Source organism: Oreochromis niloticus, linkage group LG10 (genome assembly GCF_001858045.2).
Source record: "Oreochromis niloticus isolate F11D_XX linkage group LG10, O_niloticus_UMD_NMBU, whole genome shotgun sequence".
NCBI classification, from domain to species: Eukaryota; Metazoa; Chordata; class Actinopteri; order Cichliformes; family Cichlidae; genus Oreochromis; species Oreochromis niloticus.
In genome coordinates, this window is record NC_031975.2 from 11,350,132 (window position 1) to 11,373,268 (window position 23,137).

Consider the following 23,137-nt stretch of genomic DNA (forward strand, 5'->3'; position numbering starts at 1 on the left):
TTGGGCTAACTCGGTTTTCTAAACGTGTAAAAAAAAAAGTAACGATTTTCTAGCTATTTTTATAAAAATTGCATTTTGCCAGCAGATTCCGTGGACTCAAGAGCGGACTCTGCATAAAATACGCACATATGAATTTAATGGCTGCTTGACATTCGACTACCCCCAAAATGTATTTGGCCTATGGCTGCGTATCCCCGACCTCTCAAGCAGCACGTTCTGCAGTTGTTTTCCTCGTGTCTTTGTACAGTCAACTGGGTAAAATCTGCTGGAAAATTGTGGAACAATACGATATAAGCTGGCCGACCGTCCACAACGCCACGCACCAAGTGTCCGTGGCCTGAACACCGCGTTCCTCTGTGCACCCCAGCAGCCCCGAAGCACCCCTGGCATTTGACTGGCACCGGCTTGGAGGTGTCAGTCTAACGGATGCAAGTCAAGTCAGCCACAGAGAGGCGGGGGAGAGCGGAAACAGAGCAGGTTGTCTTTCACAATACAACTCACATTAGTACAGTCGATGCATTTGTCACAATACTCTGTCTTCTTGAACCAGCAGGATATTAGAATCCATATAATGCAGCTGTGAATACACTGCAGTGTTGACTGCTCCTGTAACTTCACGTTACTCTTTCTCAAACGATGATTGGTGAGCTGTGTTGAGGTCATTATTTAGAAAAAGAAACTGAAATTCAGCTTTTAAAAATTTAAAATCTGTAATGTTTAAATGCATATTGAAATTTACTAATTTAAATAACTTTACGTTTATGTTAATACGACAAGCACATGCCACTTGATTAACAATAAAAACTTCTATATGCCCACATATCAGCACAAATCCCTTTGCTTACACTGGTCATATTAGATCATAAGATCCTTCTCTTACCATCTTTATTATGGTACTACTGCAAAGCCAACGGCAAATTTTGTGTAAAACCAGCCCAGAGAGGGAAAAATAATAATCTTAGCAAGGCACTGGGAGTAGGCTCTTCTCTCTTAAATTTAACCAACTGAACTAAAGTGAATTTGAATTTAAAATCAGCAAAGCGTTACATTAGTTTCTTACAGAGAAATGTAACAGTAATGTGTTACATTTCACTGTGTTACTGCATTACCACCAAAACTGTGGGGGAGTAAAGGTTAGAACAATTAGAATGCACAGCAAAGTTACTGAAATCACTAAATGTGATGCTGGATGAGGCAGTACAACTCTAATGTTCAACATTTGGAAACAGTGTACAAACCCAAGACTTATTAAAAATGCTGGCCACACTTATCGTTTTACGTTATCATTTCAAGAGAAGTGATAAAAATGTCCGAATTAAGCGGCTCCGGTTGTAGCTCCCCCCTTCTTCAATTCCTAAGGCTTTTATTTCGAAAGTCTTTACCGGGGGTGTCGTTATTATCCTGCCTAATCTGACAGTGGTGAATACAGAGTGGCTATGGGCAACCTCAGACAGGTGGAGGAGACGTCCTTAAGCAGCTGAACCGCACCGTGGTTGGACTTGGGGACTGGGCTGGGCTGCGGGACGAGCGGCGGTGGACGCTGTGCACGCTCGGTGCGCGGATCCTCCTGCGGCTGCTGGATTCACAATATGATACCAAACCCAAAACATGCTTTGGCTTGGCTGATTCTCCCCATCCTGCGCCTCCTCACACATGCTGGACACTTAAACGTGAACGCGGGGAGGACGAGGCATGTAGTTGGGATGGATAAATGAGGAATACGCATGGACATTATTTTTCCCCCCGAGAATAATTGTTTATAATAACCATCGCTCGCCTGCTTTGGCAATGGAGAACCAAGCAGCCGAGCCGCAGAACTATGAAGATGTACAGAAAAGCGGGTATCTCCGCAAGCATAAATCAATGCACCGGCGATTTTTCGTGCTGAGGGCGGCCTCGGAGCATGGTCCCGCTCGACTTGAGTACTACGAGAACGAGAAGAAATTCCGCAGTAAATCACCTGTGCCCAAAAAAGTCCTGAACCTGGAGACTTGCTTCAACATCAACAAGCGGGCAGATTCGAAGAACAAGCACATGATAGTGCTTTATACCCGCAGCGAGAGCTTTGCCATCGCCGCAGACAGCGAGGAGGTCCAAAATGAGTGGTACCAAGCAATGCTGGACCTCCAGGGCAACTGTAAGATATGAAAAGTGTGATGTGATTTCTTCTGTCTGTTTCTGCATCAGGCCTATCCTGCCGTAGGCTATTTGTTCTCCATACACTATTTTGGCTCGGCCATCCTGGTGTCTCTCTGCATATCACCGGCTCGAATTATTTGAATATTTTCTTTGATTTTCTTTAACTGTAGGTTTTTGTGTTTTAATTGTACCCATATAGTGTAAGCAATGCAGTTTGGAGGGTGATGTATTTTAACCAAGAGGCAGGTGGATCCTATTGAACGGTTTAGACCGACACGCTATGGGCGGCATGTGCTGTGTGTTTGTGCAGCACAATCTCAATAAGCAGTGCTTTAATACAGTCACAACCTGCGGATTATTATCCGTCAGCAAAAACATAATTGGATGCGTTAAACAGCATCCGCCTGTAAAAACACGAGATGATCCCTTCTTGTGACCAAAATGCAGCCCGTTTTCATACGACGGTGTGCTTCTGCATGGCGCAGTGGGCATATAGCAACCATCCAAGGGATGCATCATATAGTAGCAGCCTATCGCGGTGCACTCCGCTGGAGCCCGTGTTTTTGTTTTTCTGCACAGCTCCGACTGCCGTTCGCCTAACCTACATTTGTGTTACGCGGTGCTGCTGCTGGTAGGGAGGAGATGGCATCGTTAGTGCGCTCTGCGCTGGAAATTGTGTTTCTGTTGGTTATCCTCGTGTTTACGTTGTTATCCTTATGCCGGAGCTGAGCACCACCACCACCCACCCTCCCTGCCTGTTCTGCCTTTGCATTTCAGTTATTTGAGACTGATGGGCTTGCCCAGCTCTAATATGTTGTTGTGGAACCCTTAACAGATACACATTAGAGAACAGAAGACCCCCATTTTGTTCAGGGTATGGCTCAGGCACAGTCACAATAAAACAATGTTTATTTTAATTTTAATGTGCAGCTGATCGTAATTAGGCGAGAGTCTGGCAAAAAAAGACAGAGAGATAGATTGAAGCACATTAATATATTACATCTTATATTAATTTCTAAGGAGTTCATTCCTGATATTTTCTCTTTCTCTGGTGGATTGGAGCAAACCAGCAGATTGTTTGTTGTTTACTGAAAATAACACTGATTGGGGGGGGGGGTCTGCAATTTGTCATTTGATTGGCACTGAGCAGAATTACAATGTCTTGTATCACAGTTGAGCATGATGCGTTTTAGTGGATGCTTTCTATAGCTTTTAAGGCTTAATTAATTATGAGCTGTAGCTTAAAAGTGATGGTGATGAATTGGCTGCAGCAGAGCTGTTTGGCAGTATTCTTGCATATGGCAATTTACTTACGATAGAGTAACAAAGCATTACTTATTACTGTCATTTTGGCTTTCGTTAGTATTTCAGCAGGCTATGTTTGAATTAAACCCCTCTTTTTTTTCTTGTATGTATGTCTGTAATCATTAAATCCCCTAATTGTTTTATTTATTCTTTACTGTTTTTCTAGGTAAAACCCCTGAAGACTATGGAAGCAGTGGAGAGTGTAGCTCTCCATCTCCTGTTCCAACCTTCAAGGAAGTGTGGCAGGTCAAGGTTTGGCCTAAAGGTCTTGGACATGCCAGGAATTTAGTAGGCATCTACCGGCTGTGCCTAACTGACAAGACAGTCAACTTTGTCAAGCTCAACTCTGATGTGGCCTCTGTAGTGTTGCAGCTGATGAATGTCCGCAGATGTGGTCATTCAGAGAATTTTTTCTTCATTGAGGTGGGGCGCTCAGCAATTACCGGCCCCGGAGAGTTCTGGATGCAGGTGGATGACTCCGTGGTGGCTCAGAACATGCACGAGACCCTGCTGGAGGCCATGAAGGCCCTTAGTGAGGAGTTCCGTCAGCGCAGTAAATCTCAGTCTGTGGGAACCTCATGTGGAGGTGGTACTGCTTCAAATCCTATCAGTGTCCCAAGCCGTCGTCATCACCCAAATCTGCCACCGAGCCAGGTGGGCTTCTCGAGACGGGCACGCACGGAGACCCCTGGAACAGGAGGCAGCAGCACGAGCACATCACCTACATCGCGCCACGGGTTTCCAAGGGCGCGAACAGCCAGCATCGGAGCCAGGTCAGAGGAGAGTGGAGCAAGTGCCAAAGGGACGTGGGCCAGCTCCAGCCCAAGTCTCAATGGATCCTGCTCAACTACCCCAACACTGAGACCCAAGCCCACCCGGGCCCCAACCCCTGCTAAGATTACCCTCAGCCTTGCACGTTACACACCTAACCCTGCTCCTTCCCCTGCGCCGAGTCTGTCCTCCAGCTCTGGTCATGGCTCAGAGTGCGGACTAGTGGGGGCAGCGGTGGGAGGCATGACGATCTGCTCCTACCCTCGTGTATCACAAAGAGTTTCTGTTTCAGGTTCACCGAGCGACTATGGATCCTCAGATGAGTACGGCTCCAGTCCCGGCGAGCACTCTCTGCTCCTGTCAGGACATCACGTACACGGAGAAGGCTCCTCCAGCTATATCGTCATGGGACAGCGAGAGAGTCTGCTTGGTTCCCATCATCGCTCCAAAGGCAGACGGATACTGCGCCGTTCATCCAGTCGTGAATCAGAGGCAGAACGCAGACTGCTCAGTAAGAGGGCTTCCCTGCCTTTGGCGTCCCACGAGCGGCTGACTCCACATAGAAAAGATGAAGATGATGAGGACGATGAAGAATACGCCATCATGTCGCAGAGCGCTAACAGACAGCGAGCTGATTTGCACCATGATTCAGGCAGACTGAGAGTTGGGGGTGGGCAACTTGATGTAGTAGGGGAGAATAGGAAGAGGTCTGACAAAAGCGGGGGAGAAGTGGACAGAGGAGCAGCTGTGGATAGTGGCTACATGTCAATGTTGCCTGGAGTGACGTCTCCTCCTGTTTCACTTTCTCTCTCAATAGGTATTTCTGACGCCGGTGCTAAACCCGGGGCAGATGACGAATACATGGCCATGACCCCCAACAACAGTGTGTCCCCCCCTCAGCATATCCGCCAGCCCAGTTCTGAGGGCTACATGGTCATGTCTCCCAATAGCAGCAGCTCCACAGACCTGCATGGACTAGGCATGTGGGATAGCAGGGGCAACATGGAGAGCCGGGCTGCCAGTGACTACATGAACATCTCACCAGTCAGCAGCCGCTCTGCTTGCAGCACACCGCCTTCCCATCCTGAGCAGCACCAACTTCAACCAAAAATGTTCAACTCCTACTTCTCACTGCCACGAGCTTATCAACACACTCTCTATACTCGCTTTGAGGACGACTTGAACAAAGGAGAAGGAAAAAAAGAAGGCAGTGGGCACGATAGTGCTGGACGGGGAGGAGGAGTTGGATATAGCAAGAGAAACAAAATTGCAATGGGCGCTGCTGGAAGCTGCCAACTTTCCATGTCTTCCTCTTCTTTCTCCTCCAGCTCTGCCAGCAGTGAAAGCCTCGAAGACAAGTCCATATCAGTGGGGAGAGGGTTAAGTTTATTAAGAACCGGAGCAGAATACAAGAGTGCAGGAACAAGCACGAAAGATGGGCGTCACCATCAAAAACGTGCATCGAGCAGTAAGAGTCCAAAGCAGCAAAGACGTGGTCGTCCCCTCAGTGTGTCTTCAGACATTACTAAAGCAAACACGCTGCCCAGGGTTAAAGAGAATCTGCCGCCATCAGTGTCTCAGAATGTTGGTGAGTATGTCAGTATTGTCTTCAAGGAAGACAGTAAATATGGCGAAGGACGATGTGCAGGTTCCGAACGTCCTGTGATCCATGGAACGCTCCGACCCGTGAATCAACCGCTCCTCTGCCATGATAATCCTGCTAACCTTCCCCGCAGCTTCTCTGCACCATTGTCCACCTCTGCTGAGTACGTCAGCATGGATTTAGGGAAATCCTCAACACCAGTGACTCATGTTAGATCCACGTTCAGCACCCAACAGGGCCCACCAGCTGTTGCCCCCAAGGCCCGACACGAGCACGGCACGTCCTCTCCTCTGGCCGCAGAGGGCAACCTGGGCTACAGAACAAAAATAAAGACAGCAGCAGTGCTGACAGAAGTCCCGCCTCCATTTACGGACAGCAAAGCCTCAGATCCCAGCACTTCAGCACGACCTGCCATCCACTCTGGTCAACCCTTACCTGTGGAGCAGGAGACAGGTTTGGGCTTTTCCCCAGTGAAGTCCTTCCAGTCTCCGGAGCGGAGCAGCAGACTGGTCCGAGGTGACCAGCAGGGACGCCTAAGCCACTGCCCAGAGACATTTAATTCACCCCCCTCACTACCACGCCACGCATCCTCTTCTACCTCCCTCTTCCCAGAGGGCAGCCAGGCAGCGAGCCATCGGCATGGTTTGGACTGCTCACTGTGGGAGAGCGGGCAGGCTGCTAGTATGTCTGCCACACCTCCACCTCAAGCCTCCACCTCATCTGGAGAACAAGGCCTTAATTATATTGACCTTGACTTGGCCATTAAGGAGAGCCCTCAAGCTGGAGTGGAGCACACCTCTTCTGCCTACAACATGGGAGGAAGTGCTATGGGTAGCAGTGCTGGCTCCAGCCTCAACACTTACGCCAGTATTGATTTCTATAAATCGGAAGAATTGAGAGCACACCAGAACAGTAGAAAAGATGGTCAAGGTAAGCGCTACAAAGCCAGTTCATGTTGAATTATGTATTACTTGTTGAGTGATAAGTTGTGATTAGCTCTTTAGTGTTAAGAAAATGTGTAAATATTCTGCGGATACATTTATAATTCTTTTTATATCATGGCTGGAGATTTCTGTTTTGTCAGTTTTGGCCTCACGGCTGCAGGACCATGTGTGGTCGACACTGCAGTTGTTTCCTTCGATTTCGAGAATAATTCAAATCTGGAAATGATTTTTGATGTGATTTCTGAAACTGAGGAGGAAAATATCTACTTACTGTCAATCAAATAGTTAAAAACAATCCCGATCATTTAAGCAAAAAGGCCAAAACTGTACTTCTCTTGATCTCTATTAAGAAAATAAATATCGTAACATCAGAGTAATATAAGCCATTTAATTATCAAAAGATTAGATCAGCCCTAATCTTTGATGTTTAAAGAGAGCGAGAAGAATAGATTATTGTTTTTAAATAGGCAAAAACACAAGTTAAAATATGATTCCTGATAATATTTGTCTAGCGAAAACTTTTTCATGTGACGTGCATAATCCACAGACAGAGCTCATGTCTGGGTCTTAGTCACTCTTTCTCCTTTCATCTTTTACTGATGTGTACCTTGGCTTCAAGCTGGTGGGCAGCGCCATATTTCCAGTCTGTGGGTTGCCTGTAGAGTCTCTTATTATCACAAGTGGGTGTTCAGAGAGCAGAGCCAATTGATTTGTCTGCTGGTAATGAGCCATTTCACATAAATGGAGGTAGAGGGGACAGAACGCAAGCAAGGTGTTTATATTTATGTGTGGGTGTCCTGTTGGCTGTTGCATTTCACATGGCAGCTTCGAGGTTTCCCTCACATTGCTCAGATGACAGTTATTAAACGGTTAGTGACTGAATATGATTTTTGATGGATGTACATTTTTGACATGCACATGTCACGAACTAAACTGTTAAAGGCTGCATGTGATGAATAAAAAATAGATAAAAAGGTTAATATTAATATTTCTGAGAGGGCCAATCACATGCGCGCATTTTATTTATTCAGATAAAGAGCATTTATCCAATGCTATGAAAATGTCTGAACATGCAGCATGTGATCATTATAAACTGGCAGCCAATTTTAATTCGGGATGGTTTGGTTTTCCATTTAAGGCAAAAAAAGGAAATTAAACCTCAATTAATCATCAATTAAAACAATATTAAACTGTAATGAGTAATAATTAAAACACATGGGCTCCAATCCTATTTGTATGAAAGCTATAGTACAGCAAGCGCACACAGTCTATATAATATACTGTGTTCACCTAAAGATTTTAAGAAATTAAGCAAAAGCTCGTCTTGATCAGCTGAATGGTAAAACAGAAATCCAGTGCACAAAGCTGCAAGCATACCTGGGTAGAGACGGCCAGAGTGTTGAGGCGGCAGACAGACATTTGACACTAATGATGCACGGTGCAAGTGGTTAGACTGACTCATAGCTTTTCAAACCGCACTTTCATTTATTTGCGCTCCTTTCCGAGCTTATCTTGATTAAGTATATGCGGTCGCGCCGCGAGATTATTCTTTAATGAATTTATTTCGCGGGATCCTTTTCTGTAGGTCACAAGCGATAAACCCAAGATGTTTGCTTGTCGGTGCCCCTGACTTCATTTTCCTGACAGGATCAGAGTCAGGGCAGTGACTTCTTGTTGCTCAGGTGGATCATAAAGGGAAGAAACATATGAAAATACCTGGAGCTGATAAAGCTTGACACAGAGACACATAATATTGACATCTGCAACAGCGTGCATGAAACCAATCAGAAAATCCTTTTAGAAAGATATCTAGGGTCATGTGATATTTACCCAACCAGCCAGCAGGAGCTCTAGATTAAACAAAAGCAATATGCTTTGGTGAATAGCTGCCTTGCTTTCTGTAACATTTTCTGTGTGGAGACTTAAATCTGATTCACTTTGATTATTACGTAAATTGTGGTGAGTATATATACTTTAAAAATAAAGCACAATAAGGAGCGATAAAAACAAAGCTATGGTATATAATTGAGGCTCACGCCTATCTTTGATTCTTTCCTCCCAGACTGTTGATCTCCATCTTCGTCTTGGATCTTAGAGTGACAGTCCGTCAGGGGACGGGTGGCAGCCCGATCTGTTGCCACAACAGAACTGTACACTGGAGTCTGAACACTGAAACCCTGGAAAACTCATCCCCATCCCGTCTGCTGTTTTCTGTCAACCAAATGTGTGCCAAACACACCACACACACAGACACACACATACACACACATATACACAACACACAGTCACAGGGTAAGGAAAAAATGTCTTTTTTTTAAACCTTGTTTTTAATAATAATAAAAAAAGAACATCTGATCATCATTTAACTTCATATAGATAAAGGATGACAGTTAGGTGTGTAATGGTGTGAGCTCACAGGTGGCCATTATGACATTCATGGACAGCCTGTTCTTCTTTTTGCCTACTTGATCTATATTGTCATGTTACTAACGCTCGTATTTCAAAAACACTTTCAGGGAATCTCAAAAATGTCCTTATTTGCTTTTAATTGATGTTTGAGCCAGTCTATTGGAATCTTGTGTCTCAAGATTTCAAGTGGCAGCTGCTATAATGTAACAATCTCAGCTGAGTTTTAATGAGTGTTAATTATTGGATCCTGTGGTTTTTGCCTTTGTATTACTATTTATGCTACACCATCCTTTGTCCATGTAAGTTAAAGGATCATCAAACTGAGAAGGAAAGCGCAGTTTGGCAGAGGGCTCATACACGTACACGCCCTGCCACTGTAAATGTATTTGATTTATCATACACAGTTGCAAAAAAAAAGGCTTTACACTTATTGATCGCTGGTTTTGTGCTACCGAAGGACTTCAAAATGTGCTTCTTTCTGGGGTGGTGGATGGAATTGGCAACGGATTTGCGCTATAGAAATGAAAACACAGTTTCCTGTCAGTTTTTTGCAGACAATAGGGAAGTGGTTGTGTGAAAATCCCACATAGCTTATGCAATCTTTGTGAAATGCATTAGAGTGTAAAGTCTGTGTTTTTTCACACAGAATTCAGCTTTATCCCCAAAGCTGCACATGTGCACTCACACAGGATATATGTTTATGTAGCCGCATAAACTTAACATGTCCCATCATGCCATGTGGTTCATTTTCAAAATGTAGCCATTGTTAAAGCCTAGTGAAAGCTCCTCGGTGGTATTTTGAGATATTTAATGGATTTGCTTATACAATATGTGGTGTTCAGGGTTTGATAGGAAACTCATGATCCCCTTCATCCTTATTCCCAAACCTAAGTGACAGTTTAATAACCTTCAGTAGCTGCAGCTGGCATAAGAAAAGTAATTTCACTGGACTCATATATGCTGTATTTGTTTTACAGCATAAATCCAGCAGAAGAAGTCACATGAAAGCCTTCGCTGTCATGCAGGCATTTTATGAAAGTGATTGATGTCACAATTATACAGAAAAAAAACTGACATAGATGCTCAATAATCAATTCATTAACCATGAATGAGCGAAAGATTTAATTAAAATGACCAGATTGACCTAATATTCTTGCTTGTCTGCTTTGGCATAGAAGAAAAAATGTCAGACTTAGTTTAAAAACAACAGATATACCAAATTTTGCCCAAATTATGAATATTCCATTCTAGCTCTTCTTTATATTTAACTGAGAAGAATGGCTACGTAAGCAGTTATTACACATGAACCGAGCACACGCGACAGCTTTCTAATGAATCTGAGCGCTCAAATTATCCCCCAATTCCACTTGATAACCGCAGCCAGCTGAAAATAGTAAGGCAAATCAAAATGTAAGCCATCTTTGTAACTAGTGTATAAAAAAAAATCAGTAAATATCTTAGGAGAAGAATGAATTTTGGAGTCCCTAACAGTCCCTTCATGTTTTTATGAGGACAGATCATATACAATATTACAAGGCTGTGTGAATAAAAAAACAAAGAATGCAATGATTTGCAGTTCTCATAAACCCAAATTTTAACTCACATTAGAATATAGGAAAAATATCAAGTGTTTAAATGGAGAAAAAGTACTATTTTAATTAAAATAGCAGCTCATTTTGAATTTTATAGTGGCAACGCATCAAATTCCAAATGAGCTAATGTTTTTCATGAAATAGTAAAACATCTGATACGTTTTCTAAGCCTTACTGTGAATAAAATTTGGGTTTATGAGTTTTACAAGTCGTTGAATGCTTTTTTTTATTTACATTCTGCATTTTGAACGATTGTGTAGCACAAAATCATTGGAAACGTCAAAGTGTAAACACTTTTTGCAACTGAGCTTTTCTATTAGAACTGTATATTATACTATAGTGTATACTATAGTATAGAATAACAGAAACTATAGTACGTGCTGTACTTGTTCTCATTTGCATAACAGTTAACACAATTCTTATATAAAGTAACACATTACAATGGTATACAAAATATACAGTATACATATATTGATTAATACTATTTAGCCTAGATATATATATATATACATATATATATATATATAAATATATATAGTATTTTATAAAGTGCCTCATTTTTGATTGTAGCTGTTTTTACACAGGTAATCTTATGAAGGGTTGTGAAAATGGGAAAAAAACAACAACAACAAAAAAACAAGTGTTATTTCTTGCCTGAGTCTAATCTGTGCATTTGTTGATCGAGAGAGAAAAAGCTGGGAACTTACATTGCTGTCATTCAACCATAATCAAATTGCCTTACTGTGTTTGGAATCAGAAACATGTAAAACAATCTCATGCTCTTTTTTGCAGTGCCTAACACTTCAGCCACAATGTAAGCACACACCCTCGCTCGTGTGTTTGGCTTTATCAAGCTGTGGTTTGGCCAAAAAAAAAAGAAAGAAAAGAAAAACCAAAAAGAAAAAAAACAATGAAAGGAAAACTCACCTTTTCATCTTAGTGTATTCACACATTGGGATGTGTCCACTTCTGCCCCAACTCTCCTCTTTTTTTACTCTTGCCCTCCACCAACCAGCCACTTATTCATGCTGGAGACTTTAATGTAAACTCATACTTAATCTCTTTTATAATTTAACTTCCCCTGTCTCTGCACTGAGAAGAAATTAAAACAGCTGCTTGGTTTGAACCCTTCTTCCCCCCCAAAAAAGAAAAAATAAATCATGAGATGAAGGGTGAAGCCAATCCTGCTGGCTGGCTGCTTATCTGGGCTAAAACAGTATTAACACACTTATCTATTGTTCAGATATTTTTTGGGATGTGGATTCAGATCCCAGAAGGTGTGAATAGTACTACTTCTCTGTCACGCTTTATTTTCTCTCTCAAACACGAGGTCTAAACTATGAAACAGTGCCATTCCTGCTCCCACACATGACTTTCTCATTTATCCCATTTGTAATTTGCTGCTGTCAGAGCAATTGCCAAAAAGGTCTTAAAAAAAACTCTTCAAAGATCATAGATGTGACTTAAGATGAATCACTTTTCATGAGACAGCCATTGGGCCAAAAAAAAGAAGAAAAAAAAGGAAAATGGTTGTTAAAATTCAAATGAAGTCAAAGTTTGTGATACGCAAGTTTTTTCTGAAGGTTGTGTGATTTATAGTTAATGACTGCTTGCATACTGGATCCAGTACCATACTGGCAAGTTGAGCCTTGTTGGTGATACTGAATATTGAATAAGGATGTGTTGTTAGCAGATATAAAAAGAAAGGGTCAACTCTATGTTGTGTTGCAATGCCGACCTCCCGCAGTAACTACACTGTCCGGGGCTCTGGCTTGCTTTTACAGGGTACAAACAAAGATGGCTTTCTTGATGTTGTATTTTTGACACTGGTAGATTTTCCCACATTTAGAAACTTTGATTTGTCACTAAGCGTATGATTGTGGCACTGCTGCTTGCGCGCTGTTAGACCCGAAGACAAATGCGTGTGTTTTAATCCTGTAGGTAAAAACTTCCACGTAGTTTACCGCCCTCCCTCCAGATGTTCCTCACCGACTGACCCAGCCCTCGACTCACATCTGAAAGGACACAAGTGCCTGGCTGTGAATACTCGTGTTTGGCCGTTAATCAGTTGTCATTGTCAGTGCGTAGAAGAAACAATTAAAGTCTTCCTCACATTTTTTTTAATGTTTAGTTCGAGGTGTGCGACCTTTTTTTTGTAGCAGACTTGTCTGTGGTGCCAAAGTTTTATGTGTTAAGGACCTCTGTCACCAAGGTAACACAAAGGTTGAATCAGTTTTCTTTTTTTTACAAATTAGTCAGCCACTTATCAGTCTGTTTTTAATCCTGATGGGTAAAAATATTTATATATCGATTCAGCACTGCCCACTACTTCTAGCGTTTTTGGCCAATACCGAGAACTTTAACAAATCCATACAAACACTTTTGACTTGTTCCACTTTTATAACTTGTGTTACTCTTTTGGTTGTGGTGATCTTTTATAATCTCTTTGTTATTCCTTCAGCGCAGCTCGTCTAATTGGGGATTACCGAGATTCTCTGACTGTACCTCATAATCTCATGTCCGAGCAGACGCAACAGTTGGTGGCAAAGCCCCTCGCAGAGTCTGAGAATGGTTCCTGAGGAACACGTAAATAAAAGCTGTAGATTGCGGTAAATATTTGTGTATTCAAAACTACGTCAGCAGCAGTCAGCGGCAACTATTCCACTCTCATGACACACAGCGGTAGTTACGAAATGTTTCTCATCTGCCAATCATCTGCAATCTGCCAAGTATTCTGTTTTGGTGAATTACGGAGACTCGTGTTGTCTTTTCTGGATATTTTATAAGAACATGCTGATGAAAAGGAGGCACAGAAATTGCTCAACAGAACTCTAAGTGTGGGAAATGATGCTGTATGTACAATCAGGATAGCGATTATAATTACAATGGAAGAGCATTGTATGTATTTTAAATCTATTGATACTACTTTGATAATGATGTAAAATGTACAAAGGCTGAACAGGAACTATAGGTATGTAAAGTATACTGTGTATAGAGGAGTTTGCTCCAGGGGTGGGATGGGCATGGGGTTCATTCTGTTCATGGCGAAATTGTTTAAAACAGAATATTGATGATTCTTGTCTGTGATGTAGACAACGTCAATGTTTTTTTGTTTTTTTGATAAAAAACAAAGTTATATGGAAAAAAATCTGAAAAATGTGTCTTTTATTGACCGTGTGTCTGAAGGTAAATATCAAAATTTGACGAGTTGTTGTGGTCAACTGAGTCTAGACTGAGTTTTAAAGGATAAGACGGTGGACAGAGGGTGTGTGTATTTAATCCCGGGTGACTCAGTTTAAACAGATGGTATTTTGGCACCAATTAAGTTCATATAGGTAAATAACAAAACTACAGTGCTTTCCGTTATTCGGCTTCTCTAAGAAGGAAAAGAGGGGGAAATGACTGATACAACTGCTAATGCACATTAACAGCTAAATATCTCAAAAATGTTCAATATCAGTTCAAAGTTCCTCCGTGGAGCCTTTGCCTTTACGAAAAAATACAACAGAGATAAAGAAAAAATTTGATTTCATATGTTTAATTTAAACAGGAAATCCAACTTAAAGCAAATAATTGTTTGTTGCAGTTTCTGTCAGAGCTCCACAGGTTGTTAATGTTTGATGTAGACGCATGAAACAGCCAGTAGAGGGCGCATGATGATAAGAACTTGAATTGGCCAGTTGTTTTTTTACAGCCGTAAAAGGCTGATGGGGTATTGACGTCACGCTGACAGTCCGGCAGGCAGCGTGGACACCTAGGTTTGGGAAAGCGATGTGATACCAAGGGTACATCTACTAACAATCTAGGATGAGTTTGAATCTCAGTGACCTCAAGGTCAAAGGTCAAGTTCTCTGAAAATCTTTTGAACACATAACTCAAAAAGGAAGTCACATAGGATTTCCAAAATCTTGTGCAATAACTGCAATAACTTGAGAACAAGTCAAAGCATGATTTTGAAACTGATGCTATAGCTGTGTATGCTGGTAGGCTGAGGGGTAGCACTGACAGTTGCCAGTGTTTTTGTGCCGTTTTGTGGTCAACATAATAGTCCTGCCACCTTACAGCTTACAGGCCTTCTGTGTGGAGTTTGCATGTTCTCCTTGTACCTGTGTGGACTTCTTTTTATAGCCCCAAAACATACATGTTAGGCTAATTTGTGAATTGAAAATGGCCATGGATGTGAGGTCAATAGCATCAAGTGCTGTGTGAGAATGTGTGGTTAAAATGTGTGACTTATAGTTAAAAATGCTTTGAGTGGTCAGTAAGACCAGAAAAACACATTACATTAGATTATTATATACATGGCAATCTTTAAATAGCCAAAAACGTAATTCAGCATCATCATCATCATCATGTACAAATCAAATGTAGGATTTAAAAAGTTTCCAGTTTATCAAATTGCACTTACTGAGCAGTTCTTAGCTTTGAAAATAATGTCTCATCTTCCTCTCCTGTGCTCTTTCTTAGATCTTGCTCCATCTCTCAGTGTCGTACGTAAGCGTTTCCTATTCTCTCCCTGGCAAATACACCTGCAGGCATTTAGCTAGCAGACGCATTTTATCACAAATGTTTGTCACAAAGTGTTGCTGAGAGCTAAATATACATATTAGTACATACCCGTCCTGTTTGTCCAGCTGTTTGAAAAAAAGAAAGAAAACTTTATTTACAAATGCCCCATGAACGCACCACAGGGATGAGAAGGAAAGAAGGGTGTTTGGAGCGTGTAAGGAGGGCTGTGGGAGGTCGTTATTTTCTCACTTGCTCAGTGCTATCAGTGGAACCAACGCCAGACTGCAGCATACGACAAATGAGCTAATTTGTCAGTAATACTTTGTCAGCATTAATCTGCTTATGAGACTTAAATGCTCATTAATTGAAGGTGTGCTGGCCCACTTCAACCCCTGAGCTAGAGATGAGGTTTAAACAATACAATTCAATGCAAGCTTGTGTTTAATGGAGACTTTGTAATATTATGCTTGGGGAAGGGAAGGGACTCCTCTAATGATACAACAGGCATAAGGCAATTATAGAGTTAAGAGCCCAGATCTGCAAGAGCAGCTGTGATTGAGAACACAGTGTTCTGAGACATTCTTTGTTTGGATTTTGTACGATTCTTTTGTAGCCAAAAGTGTTTTTCTCTGCTAGATGGTTTTCTGAATCTCTAACATGGTGTGGGAGATTTATTTCTCACTTGCAAAAGATAAGTGTACAGTGACTTCTAATTGGAGTTTGGACAGATTGAGAAACAAGCAAAAGTGCAAAAGTTGAGGGGCTTAGTTAGCCTATTCATCATGGAATAAAACAAATTCTCTCCTGATTGTCACTTTGATACACAGCTATCTTGAGTTATGTAACTTTATTTAAAGGACACTGTGACCATTTGGGATCTAGTGTGCACTGTGAGAGGAGGTAAGTTACCTACTTCGTCTGCATGCTTGTTCCTCATAAGCTGTTAAAGCCAGTGTTAAAGTAAATGAGGACTTTGTATTAACTCGATTTCAATATCTGACTGCCAATGACTAAGGAAGGACACAAGGCTGCAAATGTGTTGTTTTATTAGAATGGAACCAGCGACTTATTGACACATCGAAACACATGTGGAAATGCAGTATGAGAGTTTGCACAATTCTATCAAGCTTGCAAGTCAATATTTGGTATGTCTGACTGACCGAAAGTGACTGATCGTGTGCTATTGTATTTTTCTATCCAGGTATAGTTTTCCTTCATTGGCATTGTGTTTGGAATCATTATTAAGCTGGAGAATCAAGCTGTTGCCAGTGAGACATTTTCCAGATAGTGGTACTGTTGTACTCCTCTCATGACCTCCTTCATATTGAAATTTTAATTTATCACTCCATTGGACATGTTGTCACAGATTTTCAGTACAGTTCTTGTGTAATTTGGCACACCTAAGCCTTTTCCCCCTGTTTCCATTCATCAAAAATTGCCTCTTGACAGCCACCCTTTCTGATAAGGCTTCAGTGAACAGCAAACAGACTGGCCAGAGGTCAGGTCTAGGTGGATTGTTTCACCTTAATGACATTACAATTTCAGATGGTATCTATCTATCTATTGTAGGGATGTTTAGCTTATTTTAGAGTTTAGACATGTAGGAACGTGTGGGTGTTGTTGTGTGCCTTGTATCAGAGCTTTGTTCGTAAGACTCATCAATTGTGCTGTGGGAGAATCTGATACAAAGTCTAACACCAGGAGACCACTTTTGGGAAATGGGGAGTCACAGTATGAAAACATTATGGTGAAAGATTTTGTTTAGTTTTATCTGCCGTAGGGCAGATAAAAAAGGGGGTTTGTAGGGATGTTTAGCTTATTTTAGAGTTTAGACATGTAGGAATGTTTAGTTTGCTTTAGAGTTTAGAAATGTGTTAAGATAGAATCTAGAATTATTGTAGAGACACTGACACTGCCCTCAATGTAATAAAGGCCTGATTGTGTCATGAGCTTAGAAGTAGATTTGTAACTGGATAACTGTGGTCTGGAAGGGAGATGGGTTCTTATGACCTCTAGGGAGTCACGTACATAGAGACACACACCCACAGTGTTTTAACTGATATACTCCCGCACCTATATGCACACTCACTCACGTGCACGCAACATCCCACACAGATGACACTATATTGGAACATCGTCACATTCGTAGGACACATGGCAGGGAACTGACAGATCATCCAGAGGCCGTTAAAGGCCTCTCACAGTTGCCTCACACACTGTGGTCACAGGGGCCTACGGATGTTGGCTTAACCACCTGTTCGCCTGTGACCGTTGAACTTAAATCTGACATTCCAATATGGCGTCCGCAGTACCGACATTCACCACAGGCAGAGGAAGGCATTGCAGAGACTATTGAAGGGCTGTTAAAGGTGGGGGTGTTGGAGCCTTCCACGTCTCAATGGAACACGCCTATTTTGCCAGTGGAAAAGCATGGCACAGGTAAATATCGTATGGCTCATGATCTGCGGGCCATTAATGCTATTTTGAAAACTAAAACTGTGCCAGTTCCTAATCCATTTACTGCATTGACAAATCTCTCCCCAGATCAGCGTTGGTTTACATGCATTGACCTGGCAAATGCCTTCTTTTGCTTACCTTTGCACCACTCTCTGCGTGATGTGTTTTCTTTCTCTTACAGGGGTCAACAGTTAAGGTATACTCGGTTGCCACAGGGATTTGCTCTGTCACCGGGGATTTTTAACCAGGTGTTGAAGCAGACGTTGGAACCATGCGTGATGCCGGCTGGCTGCACTCTGGTTCAATATGTTGATGACCTCCTGATTGCCGCTCCCACGGCAGACGCTTGCTTTCAGGCCACCATGACCGTGCTCAGGAGACTGGCAGACGCGGGCTTTAAAGTGAGTAAAGACAAATTACAGTTGGTGAGACCACAGGTGACTTTTTTAGGGAGAGAGGTGAAACAGCATATGGTGGGGATGATGGCTGCTCATAGAAGTGCCATTCTCTCCCACCCGCGGCCGGAGACTGTGAAAGAGATGCTTTCCTTTTTAGGTCTCACAGGCTACAGCCGGCAGTACATTCCGGACTATGTGGGCCGCACTAAGCCTTTGCGTGACTTGGTGAAGCAGCATGGAATGAGAGACCTGACTGCTAAGTTGAACTGGACTACTGAAGCTGAACAATGCTTTATTTCTCTGAAACAGGACCTTTCTTGAGCAGTAGATTTAGCTGTGCCAGATTACAATAGGGACTTCTTTTTGGATGTTTCTGAAACAAAAGGGGTGGTGAATGGCGTTTTGTTTCAGAAAAAAGGGCGAGGTAGACAGGTTTTGATGTACATCAGTGTATGCTTAGACAACATGGAGAAAAGGCACCCTACATGCACTCAGCATGTAGCTGGAGTGGCAAAGGCCATCCAGAAAGTAGCACATATAGTTAGAGGACACCCACTGAGAGTTTTAATAACACACAGTGTTTTGGCTTATGTTAACTCACAGGCCTTCACCATGACCCCACTTAGACAACAGAGGTTCAGCAAAGTGCTGGAGGCCCCAAATTTGACTTTTACACATGAAGGGATAAACATGGCAGACCAAATGGGGTCAGGGGAACCGCACGACTGCGCTCAGGCGGTCTGGAAAGAAGAGAAGACAAGACCAGATCTCAAAGCGGAAGCCATGGAAGGAGCAGAGGATCTCTTCACAGATGGCTGCTGCTTTAGGGACGAGAAGGAGGGGCTCAAGGCAGGCTATGCAGTGGTAAGTAAGAGAGGGGAGCAGCTGGAGGTGAACAAAGCAGCAAAGTTGGAAGGGCAGCAGTCAGCGCAGAGAGCAGAGGTGATTGCACTGATTGAAGCCCTTAAATATGCTCAAGGAAAGAAGATAAACATTTACACTGATTCAGCCTATGCCTTTGGAGCTGCACATGTGGAGCTGGGTCAGTGGAAGAGAGCTGGATTCCTCACTACCAATCAACAACCAATCAAACATGAGAAGGAGATGAAGGTGCTGGAAGGACCCCTGGAGGTGGCAACAATAAAGTGCAAGGGCCACGACGATTCGGCCACCTGGGTTGCTCGAGGTAATCGAGCAGCAGATGAAGCAGCCAAAAAAGTGGTTGGTTACACAGGGATCAGACAAATGGTAAGTATGGGAATGGATTGGGAAGAAAATCCAGGGCTGGAACGCGAAGAGATCATAAAAGAACAGGAGAAGGCCTCTCCAGAAGAAAAGTCACTCTGGAAGGAGAGAGGAGCCATAAAGGCAAGCAACATTTGGAGGGGGCCAGATGGAAGACCAGTGTTGACGGCAGATATGGCAGAGAAAAAGATCAGAGAAGCTCATGGTCTTGGGCATGTGGGTGTGGCCCAGATGGAGAGGAATCTCTGTCATTGGTGGCACCCATTCCTAAAGGACATGTTGAGGGAGCATGTGCGAACCTGCCTTATCTGTGGCCAACACAATCCTAAACCTACAGTGAAACCAGAGATGGGTAAGTTTCCCCTGGTCCAGAGGCCGGGGCAGGAAATAGTGATTGATTACACAGACATGGTGACACCAGCGAGGGGCTTCAGATACCTGCTGGTATGTGTGGATAGTTTGACAGGGTGGCCAGAGGCGTGGCCAGCCCGGAGAGAAGACAGCGCAACAGTCATTAAGTGTTTGATAAATCATTACATTCCCTGGCATGGATTCCCAGAGAGAATTAGATCAGATAATGGGACACATTTTAAGAATAAACATTTGCAGGAAGTGGAATCCATGCTAGGGTTGCAACACAGGTTTGGGACCATTTATCATCCACAGTCTCAAGGTAAGGTTGAGCGAATGAATCAAAACTTAAAAAATAAATTGGCTAAGATCTTTGCACAGACCAAAATGGATTGGATTGAGGCGTTGCCAATAGCCTTCATGAGCATTAGATGCTCAGTAAATCAGTCTACCGGGTTCACTCCTTATGACCTGTTCACCGGGAGACAATTTCCTGGACCCACCGCAGGGATACCAGCCTTAAGACAAGAAATGCCTACATTTGAACATTTAAAGCAGTTTAAAGCACTAAAAGCTCTTGTCTTAAGTTTTACATCACAGGTGACTGCAGGCCAAGGACAGGAGCAGACGGTGCCAGAGGCGAAGTGGGTGTGGCTGAAGGTTTACAAACGGAAGTGGAACGAGCCCAGGTGGACAGGCAGTTCAGCTGAAGGGGAAAGGTGAAACCTGGTACCACTGGAGCCAGTGTGCTGTAGCTGAAGAGCCTAAGCGGTCGGAGAGGCTCTTGGCAAAAGAAAAGAGGGGGAACTCGGCTGAGACCCCTCACATGGATCCCAGCCCAGGGACAGAATAAATCCCTGATCCATGCAACGACTGAAGGGTAGTCTACCCCGGAAGTCGAAGAAAGAAGAGCAACAGAGGATCGCACAACCCAGAAGATAAAGGTGGTTTTATAAAAACAAGTGAAAAGGGAAAACTATATTGGATAAAAAGGGATAAGATAAAAAAAACAAAACAAAAACAAGATGGGGTTATGGGGAAATTGGAAAGAAATGGTAGTGTTAGGAGTGATGACTGTTGTTATTGTAACTGTGATTTTTCTTCTAAGCGAATTGCCCAGAGACAGACTTGAATCCACTCCGGCGACTCCACCATCACAGGCCACGGCGAAGCGAACCAAACGCAGTGAAACAGGTAAATCAGATGAGTGTTTGGATTATTATGGCGGTATAGAGTTGGACTACGTTAAAGGGTCCACTACCTCGTATACATTCGACCTCTGTGCTGTCATTAAATGTAAATGCTTAAACAGTTCATGGCGGGGATATGATGTCTGGGTAGGTTACAATCCAATGGTAGATATAGAGTGTAATAATCAGAAGCTTGGCTACCCCTATCACACTTATTGGAAGGGCCCGTGTGACTACTGGTCTACCATAGTGGAGTATTCTGGCACGTGGCGCCCCTATAAGGACACCACGTGGCAGAAGCTTGGGTTTCAGCGGGACTTCTCAGCTGGGCAGAACCCGTTGACCCTGTCACTGAATAGTTGGCTTGACACTGTGTGGCCCACTCGATCCGTGGTGTACTTAGTCATAGGAGTAGACGTCTCAGGGAAGGACCCATACGGTCTGGTTAAAATTAATTTTAGAGATTTTGCACCTGATGTGGCTGAAATAACTGTATCAACACCTCCCCCACCATTGCCACTTTCTGAATCGGGCCCACAAATAATTGAGGTAGATTATACAAGACTAAAACCTAAACAGCTCATTTCAATGGCCACTGGCTACCGTGAAAGCAATTTATGGCTAGACTGGCTTATCCAAAATGCTAGGGAACAGAATGTTTCAGATTGCGTGGCGTGCGCAGCTGCCCGCCCACATCTTTTCACAGAACCGGCTCCTTTACATCCCGAAGACCAGTGGGGATTTGAGTGCATGCTCAGACTCACTAGAGAAGCGGTTTCTGAAGGTAATTGTACTACATTAGCAAGTTTGTTTCCACCAATAGGTAATGATACTGTACTTGGTCCCTTCACGCCAAGAAGAGCCAACTACACGTGTTTTAACTTTACTGTATCTTTCCCTGACAGACATGAGCATGAGGCCGGGGAGATTAACGCTGATTGGTGCACTGTGACGTACCTGGCCAGAGGAAAGTTATCAAGAGACACCGGCACCGAAATAGGCCTGTGGGCACGTGCTGGTTTGTATTATTATTGTGGTGGGTAAAGATTGTATGTTAGAATTCCTAGTGGGACTTCTGGGCTCTGTGCCATGGTACATTTAGGTGCACCTCTTGTTTTAGTAGGTGAAAAGAGGGTGCGGCTGGCTAAGCCCGGCACTGCTCAACTGACAGCCAGGCGGAGACGTCATGTGTTGGCCAAACGGTCACCAGGATCGTTTGACCTTACAATAGGATCACTAACATACAGAGATGCTATTGGGGTTCCTAGGGGTGTCCCTAAATGAATTTAAGGTAGCGGACCAAATTGCTGGAGGATTTGAAAATTGTCCAATGATTTCTGCATTCTTTCCAGTAACTCCTGGCAAGAATGTGGATCGTATTAATTATGTGCACTTTAATGTCCTGAGACTGGCGAACCTTACCAGGGACGCGGTTAAAGGGCTTGCTGAACAGTTGGGTCCGACATCTTTAATGGCAGTACAAATCGGATGGCGTTAGATATGTTTTTGGGAGAAAAAGGGGGCGTTTGCACTATGTTTGGGGATATGTATTGTACTTTTATTCCAAATAACACAGTTCCCGATGGCTCTGTGACCCGAGTTCTGGAAGGCCTAAGGACGTTGTCCACCACAATGTATGGGGATTCGGGATTGGATAACCTGCTGGAGGCATGGATGATTTCTGTCTTTGGGCAATGGAAAGGTTTCATTATGTCAATTATGGTTTCTTTGTCTGTTTTTACTGCAATATTAGTGACGTGTGGGTGTTGTTGTGTGCCTTGTATCAGAGCTTTGTTCGTAAGACTCATCAATTGTGCTGTGGGAGAATCTGATACAAAGTCTAACACCAGGAGACCACTTTTGGGAAATGGGGAGTCACAGTATGAAAACATTATGGTGAAAGATTTTGTTTAGTTTTATCTGCCGTAGGGCAGATAAAAAAGGGGGTTTGTAGGGATGTTTAGCTTATTTTAGAGTTTAGACATGTAGGAATGGTTAGTTTGCTTTAGAGTTTGGAAATGTGTTAAGATAGAATCTAGAATTATTTTAGAGACACTGACACTGCCCTCAATGTAATAAAGGCCTGATTGTGTCATGAGCTTAGAAGTAGATTTGTAACTGGATAACTGTGGTCTGGAAGGGAGATGGGTTCTTATGACCTCTAGGGAGTCACGTACATAGAGACACACACCCACAGTGTTTTAACTGATATACTCCCACACCT

At 43.1% G+C, this 23,137-nt stretch overlaps 1 protein-coding gene across 7 annotated transcripts; it reads left to right on the plus strand.

The window, feature by feature from the left end:
* Positions 1-1,417: 1,417 nt before the first annotated feature.
* Positions 1,418-22,365, plus strand: si:ch211-284e13.4 (insulin receptor substrate 1-B). 7 transcript variants are annotated; one of them, XR_003221990.1, is made up of 4 exons: positions 1,418-2,137; positions 3,611-6,748; positions 8,825-18,130; positions 20,311-22,365. XR_003221990.1 is itself a non-coding variant. In XM_013265075.3 (3 exons), the coding sequence occupies exons 1-3, from the start codon at positions 1,789-1,791 to the stop codon at positions 8,830-8,832; spliced, it is 3,495 nt and encodes a 1,164-aa protein (XP_013120529.2). In that variant the 5' UTR covers positions 1,418-1,788; the 3' UTR covers positions 8,833-22,365. The 7 variants fall into 7 exon arrangements, 1 of the variants encoding a protein (XP_013120529.2); XR_003221994.1 differs by having other exon boundaries at positions 8,825-17,711; XR_003221991.1 differs by having other exon boundaries at positions 8,825-16,172; positions 17,582-22,365.
* Positions 22,366-23,137: the final 772 nt, after the last annotated feature.

Bases quoted from the DNA above. Each gene is read 5' to 3' on its own strand.
- si:ch211-284e13.4 (XM_013265075.3), top strand. From the start codon at position 1,789: ATGGAGAACCAAGCAGCCGAGCCGCAGAACTATGAAGATGTACAGAAA. The intron at 2,138-3,610 runs GTAAGATATGAA...CTGTTTTTCTAG, and splicing joins GCTGGACCTCCAGGGCAACT to GTAAAACCCCTGAAGACTAT.